The sequence below is a fragment of the Bactrocera latifrons genome, unplaced genomic scaffold, assembly GCF_001853355.1.
Source record: "Bactrocera latifrons isolate USDA-ARS-PBARC rearing strain unplaced genomic scaffold, ASM185335v1 scaffold_125, whole genome shotgun sequence".
Taxonomy (NCBI): Eukaryota; Metazoa; Arthropoda; class Insecta; order Diptera; family Tephritidae; genus Bactrocera; species Bactrocera latifrons.
In genome coordinates this window covers 46773-56200 of record NW_017534686.1, presented here as the reverse complement: position 1 = coordinate 56200, position 9428 = coordinate 46773, and the positions used below count along the sequence as shown (strand labels likewise).

Sequence of the window (9428 nt, the reverse complement as noted above, 5' to 3'; positions counted from 1 at the left end):
TAATAATTAGAGAAAAATATGAATGTATGTAAATATTTTTACTAACAAAATGTACTTTTGTTATGCTTGTCAACATTTAATAATTAAAATTGTAATTAACAAATATTAAAAACTTTATTAAAAGAAACTTTATGTATTAGTTACTAATATTTTATTGCTCTGCTTTGCTTACGGTTAAAAGTTAATAATTATTTAATTAAATTGAATTCAATTAATTAATTTTATTTTTATTTATTTAATACACCTGCATATTTTATTTGCCTACTTTTATAATTATCTGCAATATTCTCTACTTTTATTTGCTTTAAATGTGTTTGCACATAACCTAAAWTTATTTTTCTCAATCTATATTATCGCTATGCTACAAAAATACACACATACACACCTACACTTCTACACCTACGCACACACACACCCGCACTTTTGCAACACTTTAAAAATGTCATCGCTGCGCCTGCGCCCACTTCTATACACCGCTACATAACAAATGYACACACACAATAAACGCGTGAGAACAGGCTAACGGACTCGCCTGCCAAGGCATCTACGAGGCTGGTTCGATACCCTCYTTTGCGGCCAACGCCAGCTTATTCGTCGCCTCGCACAAATACTAAAATAACACAAGATTAATATGTATGTTTCATACATTATATCTATGTATAAGTAACTTACACACACAAGTAAAGCAGCACGCACACACATCTGCGCAATTTATATGTATGCAAGACTGCGCGTAAGGAATTGAGCGGCGCGCGTTTGAAGCAGTTATTCGTGTAATGCGCTGCAGCTTATGCATAATTATTGTTATTAATGTATATCTCCGTATATATGCACATATATACACATAGTATGTATATGTAGTTCATGTATATGTTTTAATGTTCGTGTGCTTTAGAATTTTACTAATTTAGTTTATGCTAATTTTTGCCAGTTTTTTTCTATTAAATATATTTATATAAAATTTTATCTGCGTTTCATGCCTATTGTCACCATTTTATTTAACTTTCAGCCTTTTCTAGCTATTTTATGATTATTGTTTACTATTATTTGAATATTTTCTAGAAATAAAAAAGTTTTATTTATGCTTTTTTATTATTTTTTATCACCATTATATAATTTTTTAGGCACTTATGCGGTTAGAAATACTTTAATATTTCTTCTGTGGATTTTTAACAATTTTTTTTTGATGAAAACCTGGTACAAAAACTGACGCATCACTTTAACCTTTGTTTAAATTTCGTTATAAAATATTCTAAAAGCAGTAACTTGCATTGAGTTGATTCATTATAGAATATTTAACAGCTGGTGTTGTTGTTATAGCGAAATATATCAGTCTCTCCAACATTTTTTGTGTACTACTATGAACAAAAAATAGTAAGACTGGTCCTAATTTTGAAATTCCTAATTCAGTTTTCAAAATACATATGTATATGTATGTCCTCCCCTCAAAGTAATTACTCTTGGACCCAATACACTAATTTTTTCTAATCTTTGAAAGTAAATTCCCGGAATAGTTTTCAAATGCTTGCAGCGATTCACGTTTAATGTCTTCATTTGACTCAAAACGGTTTCCCCGGAGCAGTCGTTTGAGTTGACTGAATAGCCAGAAGCTAAATCAGGTGTATACAATGATTGCGGCACGAATTAGTTGAAAGTTTGACGAAAACTCACGAGGAATCAATGTAGTATGCGACGGTGCATTATCGTGGTGTAAAAACCAAGAGTTGTCAGCCCACAATTCAGTCCTTTTTTAACAAATAGCTGCGTGCAAATGACGCCCACCACTCAAATCGTATTCCTTGTTGACAGTGCGGCGCGGAAGGAATTCGGAGTGCACCACACCTCGATAATCGAAGAAAACTGTCAACACAATCTAGATTTTTGACCCGCTTTGACGTAGTTTTTTATCGGCTTCAGCTCATCTTTGCCACGATATTCGATCAAAAGATCCTCTGTTAGCGGGTCATAAGCATGGATCCAAGACCCATCACCAGTAATACTACGTTTCATGACATCCAGGTAGTCGGAAAACATAGTTTGACAGACGTTAACGTGACGTTGTCTTTAGAAAAAATTGAGTAATTTTGGAAACAATTATGCTTTCACTTTTCTTGGACCCAAATGATCTTTCAAAATGGTTTGCACTGATTCTTCTTATATTCCAACGATGCCAGTAAGGTCTCTGACTGTTAATCGTCGATTCTCAAGCATCAATTCCTTCATTTTATTGATGTGTTGATCATCAGTTGATGTTGATAGCTGTACTGGACGTGGTTCGTCGTGAACGCGTTCTCGACCCTTTCTGAGTGAATTGTACCAACCAAAAACATTTGCTCGCTACAAACCCTTGTTACCGAAAGAGTTTTCTAACATTCTGAAAATTTCGGAACTACCAATTTGATCCTTTGCTGAAGAATTTTTTTGATCGTAAGGGTCGCTAAATGCACTTTATGTACTTAAGAAAGACAAGCGTATACTAAACAGTATTGATTATTTTGGAACAGATAACACTGACTATCATATAAACCGCTCAGAATTTCAAATAAAAAGTGTTACTATTTTTTGCCTACAGCAGTATATACGCACTACAGAGGAGACAATATTTGATTAGATAAAATTCCGGGTACAATTCATTTACGTAAAACCGACTGTTGTGGAAATCAATATTCGAAAGCTTTCAAAGCTGCTCTTATTACAAGCAAAGCTCAACACCCAGCTCACCTCCTACGAACAACTCAGATTATTTACTATATGTTATTATAAAAGTTTGCTTTAGAGCGCTTCACAAGTTTTTTGACGAATTTTCTCTATTCTCCAACGCTTTGCCGTAATTTGAGATTTCTTTCTTGAGCTTTATTTTGACAATTCGTTTTTATGACAAAAATACCGAAACACTTACCTCACTTGTTTGATTATAGTTGTTGTTGTAGCGGTAGACAACATTTCTGAAGTAATTTTGAGGAATTGTGCAGTGTTGACAGTTCTTGGAAAGTGAAAAATCCGGGTACGAGTATATTCTGGTTACTTAGAGCCGACTGTCATAGGAATATATGAAGCATTTTCAAATATGCAATAGCGTAGTCTCTAAACAACTGTTGACTTTGTGGTTGACTATATCGAGTAGCATTAATTGTAGTCTCCGTCATGTAAGCGAGATTAAGAATAGAATGTATTTTAATGGAGGTCTGCACCGCGACTTAAGGTTTATTAAGTCTTTCCCTCAATCACAAGTACTCAGAACGGCTCCGCAGTCTGTTGAATTCCAGGAACTTGCTGAGCTCTGTTGAGATGCTGTGAACCCTCTACAGATATTTGGATCCAAGAGCCTTAACCTGTGTCTACAGTTTGCAAACTATAATCAGGTACTAAGCTGAAGAGAGAATGTACGTACCTTTGTTATATTTAGATTGACTAATGATTTTAAAGCTTAGAGCCTAAGCTGTGCTGTGCTACTAGCCTTAGGACCCACGGCTCTTCTTTTGGCATGGAATACAATGATGAAATATAAGACTATGTAGAGCATATAACAATTAAACGAAAAACTCATCAGCTGGTTTAAGAGAAGCTTAATAAATAGTAGAATTATTCATTCATAGCATAAGGCTAAGTTTATAAAGAATAATCGCGACTGATTGGTAGTTATACATGAGGAGTTGTTGCCGTTGCGTGTGATTGATTTACCTAGTTCTAATTTCCAATAAGAAAAGATACATAAGGCGAAGTTCTGGACACATTTTTCGAAAGTTCATAGTCATATTGTTGCCTGTCCTAATGAAAATTGTTAAACTTATATCCATTAGACGGTATTTTTCAAGAATTGAGGTACCATTATATAATATGTATCAAAAATAAATATGTAGTAGTAAAAAAGAGATTTGGTAAAAATAAAAATATCAGGGAATAAAAAAAGCAAAATACTCCAAATTTGGGGAAAATAGGTCACTTGAAACCACTTGAAAGTCTTTTTTGGCGTATATTTCAACGAACTGAAAGAGCTTGACTAATTTTATATATTTAAAATTTGTATTAAAAACTTGGCTTCGTTAGGGTTAAGAAAATGTTTTTTGCTCAAATATTTTGTATTATTACTGTAAATATTAATATTCATATTGAGATTAAGAAAATAAATTTTTAAAAGATAAAATAAAAAACTGTGCTCTCAGTACCATAGCGGCTTCGTTAGGGTTAAGCAAAATGTTTTGGCGCAAATAAAGCGGAAATTGTGTTGTTACTGTAAATATTATTTAATTTTATTTAAATTAAGAATATATAATTTTTTTAGCGATAAAATCATACTTGTATGTATACATTATTTTTTTATAATTAGGTATACATATGTATATATACAATTACATATATACATGTATAGTAAGACTATATACTCTTATTACATAATACTCCTACTTAATCCAATAAAGTCCCAATTATTTTTATTTCTATTATTTTTGAATTATTTCTGATATATAACATTTTTCTGAGTGTTGCCGTTAATTAATGTTTCTCTTTGCCCTCTTTCAGGCTAACGGTGAATCCGCTGTAGGCAAATACGTTGCCGGCAGTGTGGTCGGTGCCGGTGCTGATGCCGCACTCTTCATTGCCAACCATGCTTACTAAACAACAACAACAACAACAATAGCAACAACAAGTTAAGCATGAAGTAGTGGAAGCGCTGACCTTGCTGTAAACGAGGGAGGATTTGCTAAGTAGCACTAGAACTAGAGAGGAAATACAGGCTTACGTAAAATAGTGTCGAGATGGATTATTGTTTGCAATTTATTTATTAAGGAGAAAGTGACGCAGATACAAAACATAAGAGTAATATTAACAAAAAAAAAAAAACGACAACAAATATTCTACTATAAACTAGTAGCAAGAAAACCAAAGCCGGAGGAACGACAACAACAAATAAGAGTGTAATACCAAAAATGAAAGCATAGACAAAAAATTTACACCATGCTGCCTCTTCCTCCCCACCTGATTGTTATACATTTTTTAAACGAGAGGTGAAAATGAGCAAAAACTGCAGAAAAAACTAAAATCCAAACGCAACAATGCATTGCAACAATAACAATAACAACAAACCTGCGCAAATAATTTGTTAAATTTTTTTTACTGCTTTCGGAGAGGCTTGCCTGGCGAGGCGATTTGGCGGCACACACTCTGCTGACCACGGCGGCGGACGCGCACACAACCTAAGCGACAAAAGAACAACAAAAACAATACGAAAATACTGTTTGCGGTTACACTAAACAAATTTATTATCATTATATATATGTTTAAGTAAAAAAAAGAAGAAAAAATAAAAGTTGAAAGTTAAAACAAATTTAGACAAGATGAGATGAGAAAAAAAACCGAAAAAATAAATAAAAATACATAAAATATTTAAAAAAAAAACAATGCATGTGCTATTCTTTGAAATTGAAACAAAAACAACAAGTTGTTATTTTAAGCGTTTCGTTACTATATATGTACATACATATAATTCCTGCAAGTTTGAATTAGATATGAGTCGTACATACATACAAACTGCATACATATACAAGATTAATTAATATTAGTAACACACATGAATCTGTAGTTTTAGCACTTCCATGATTCACACAAAATCCATGTTGTGTAAAAAAGTCAACACAGACGACGATGATTTTTAACAAATTGTTTGTTTTTTTATAATAATTATAAATTATTGAAATAAATACATGCTTTACTCAGGTAAACGAAGACTTTGTTCATTCCATAAAGCGCAAACTTGGGAATTTCGCAAGAATAAACACAGCTAAATTAATTAATTCGTAAACATTCAAAGCATTTTGCCACGAGAAAATAATTATAAATAGCTACACATACAATGTATGTTATATATTTGCACTGAGTATGTATATATTTGTATTTGCCTCGTTTGAATGCAAACAAAGTTACAATAATAGATTTTACGTAGTGCTTTGTTTGTCTTTGTTGTTGTTATTTGTTTTGAAATGTTGTTGCACTGTTACAGCAGCTGATTAGTTATCTCATACAATTAGCAATTTTCGATAATTGTCAATTGATAGTTGGTTATGCGCCTAAAAGTATGCAACGGCGATCGTGTAATCTTTTGAAATCTCATATTGTTCTATATACTTAATTTTGGGCAGTTAAATTTGACTTGAGTGTTTCCAAATAGCCTAAAAGTAGGCAACAGAACCATACATTAGTGTTTGCTGAGGCCTCAGGTGTGGATGTCATATCATTGGATATATATTGGGTTGTCAAAAAAGTCTTGCGGTATTTTCGCTAGTTGAATATTTTAAATTACTATAAACAACACAAATAGCGACCGTATGTCAAAAAGTTGTGAGTATGTATAACATCAAAAATGTTCAAATTTACGATTAAGTTACCAGTTGCCAGATTTCAACATTAGGGTTGCCAAATCCCGAAATATACTTGTAAAAACCAGCCAACGTATTTTTTCTCCATTCGAGAAAACGTTGTGCGCTGAAATATCATCTTTGTTTGCATAGAAGTCTAGAAAATGAGCTCTCGCAAACAAGAGTTCAATAATATTTTATGTTATGGTCTCCGATCTCAGGCAATATTCGCAAACAAGAGTTCAATAAAAGCTAAATTTTCCTTAAATTGAAAAGCATTCGTCAAATTATTTCCTTTCCTTTTCTTTGGGAACAGTTTCCGGTGCATTTTGATTGAAAGAGGTCACTACGGTATACGATTTTTTTTAGACTAACCAGTTCACCTAGGACTCTTAAATTGAACTGGTATTGATGACATTATGGTATAAGCATTTATGAGGTTCGCCAAATTGAATGTAGCACTTTTCGAGTTTTATTGGTACGCATCGAAGCCTCTCGGACATCTTGTTGCTCTTATATTGCCTCATCCCTTTGTAATTAGCAGGCGTCGTCGACCTCTTCCGTGTCGTCATTATCAGAAGCTTTGTCGCCGAAGTTTACTTTGTTACCAGCTTTCAATAGGGCCTTCAACTGCTCCCATATAGTTACTAGTATGGGTGTGCTCTCTTTATTGGATTTCTCCTCCTTAATCAGCGGACAGTCATCTTTACCACACATCTCAGAGGTTTCTCGTCTGGCTTCTTTAAAGGGTTTTTGACGGGTATGAAGTTAAATTTGAGGCTCACTCAGGGGTATATAATTTAAGCGACGATACTTGTTAAGAAACCCAAGACCCTTCGAAAATATAGCTTGAATCTAGACTCGATAAGCTGACGTCAATCTCCCCCTTATCTCTTGTTTATGTTCCTGTCTTCGCTAGTCATCTGCAGGGTTACTTTTGTTACACTGATTTGCTCTGTTCCCCCCTTGTTTAGACTTTTTGGGCAGAGTTTCTTGCCGCTTCAGTTGTTACTGCCATAGCATTAGTCATCTCATTATGCGCATTCTCATTCGTAAAGCTGATATGCGTGTAAAGCATTTCATACCTTCAACCACGCCCTGACGTTGGTGGGTATCTCGATACCTAGGCTTAGGTTGGTGTTGGTGCTGGTATTCTCAAATTTCCACAATCTAAAATGGGCTTAAAACCGAAGATTTATATCCCTCACGTTCCCACCCCTATTACTTAAGCCCTTCCCCACAGCAAGGCGACCAATACAGAAAGAATCATTACGGTAACAAAGCAAACTTTTGTTGCCCAGCTACTTCAAGGTTTCTCCAGCTATTCGAAAAAGTAATAGAGTCTGCGTAATCTTTACCAATATCTCTGATAAGAAACGGATTGTTGATGAAGAAAAGTCAAACGCTCTTAAAAGAAAGCCCGATTAGTTACCATTTTGCTTCGGATCTCTCAGTTGATGAACCTTAATGGAAAATCGACGGTTTCTTTCCTCTACTGCAGATTTACAAACGGTTTAGAGAGGCCAACATCTGATGAGTCGACGTTACGAGTTTGATTGAGATATATGACGACACTGACATAGTTCAGTGAATGAACGAAAACACTTTAGCTCTGAAAGTATTCGACGCAGTACCCGCCGGGGAAAGCAGAGGAAGAGGAAGACCTCTACTACGTTGGAAAGACCAGGTGGAGAAGGACCTGGCTTCGCTTGGAATCTCCAATTGGCGCCAACTTGCGAAAAGGAGAAAGTACTGGCGCGTTCTTGTTAACTAGAAGAAGAGAGGACTAGAGTTGACACTCAGAACTTATTTATAAATGTGGAGTTGGGGTGAATCAATTTTAATTTGTTAAATTTTAGTTGAAAAGTTATATCGTGTACGATATGTGCAACTGTGCCCACTTCAAACCATTTGTCACACTAATTAGAAACGGATTAGAAACCACCTCAGTTAATTCCGCGAAAGTGCGCGCAAGTTTTAATGGAATTAAATCAGTTACCTTGACGTTGACAGTTCCTAAGCGATGGCATGCATTTCCTTTACTACCTTACATTCACACATGTGTAACTGACAAGTCGGATATTCAATATTTACACTCAAGGTATAGTACATAAGGCATTGCACGTCAATTAGCACACTATCAATTAAATGCCATGGAGTATTTACAAAGGCGGCGCTTGAAAATACGCGGTAACTCTGAGATAGATATTACAGTTATATGCGGTCGCTCCTTTTATTGTGTCTGGGTCGGCCAATCCTTGAAACGAAAGCGGATGCAAATCGAAAGTGGTAGACACGGAAGATGCGGCATTCATGTGTTGCTTGAAGTGCGAGTTGAAAGGTGAGATGGTATGTCTGCTTCTTTTACTATTAGTTATATAAAAGGATTAAATTGAATATGATCCGAAATACTTCAAATGAAAGTTATACTTACTTTTCAAGATGAATGGTAAGTGTGGATGGCCAAGAAACATATCCTTCTAATAAATTATTAACCTAGTGTGAAAACTAGTCTTCAGTGATTGGAATTTAAAAATTCATCCTGGCTCCTTTTAAAGTGGTTTCGCAGAGTCTTTTCTGTCATACAAAATCCATTGTAAGAAAATCGACAGAAGTTATGGTGAGTTACTATAGGTAAGGAAGACGTTGCATGTCATTATATCATCTGTTTTTAAAAAGTCTAATAGAGCTGAAACAATTTTTAATTGGAAAGGGATTTGTGGTGCGGTCAACAACCGGTCCGGTCTTACAACAAACCTTCAATACGTCTTCTCCGAAAATCTATGCTGCTTTGTATTTGCTGAACTTTTCGGAAAAAGCTTAATAGATATTGAAGGACTCACCTTTTTTATTTGTGTATTAAGGCTTTCAACTTCGGTTTGCGGTCTTGTTGTAAGAATTATAGCAGTCCGGAGTACTAGGTTGTATATCATGTAGATATGAGAGCATGAAATATGGTATACATATGGTATGTCAGCGAAAGAAAAAAAAATAAATCAGAGCGCGGACAGCAGATATCAAACCTGTCATCAGGTTCTGATTCCAGTTTTATCGCTCTAAGTCTTGAGTCATTAGATG

General features: G+C 34.8%; 1 protein-coding gene across 3 annotated transcripts in view; it reads left to right on the top strand.

Moving 5' to 3' along the window:
• The window catches only part of LOC108978653 (fructose-bisphosphate aldolase), a 20004-nt gene extending 15077 nt beyond the window's left edge, over positions 1-4927 (top strand). For all 3 annotated transcript variants that reach the window (XM_018949032.1, XM_018949031.1, XM_018949030.1), the window contains exon 5: positions 4519-4927. In XM_018949032.1, coding sequence (XP_018804577.1) covers positions 4519-4614 — 96 coding nt within the window. In that variant the 3' untranslated portion in view covers positions 4615-4927. The remainder of the gene's footprint in view (positions 1-4518) is intronic.
• Positions 4928-9428: the final 4501 nt, after the last annotated feature.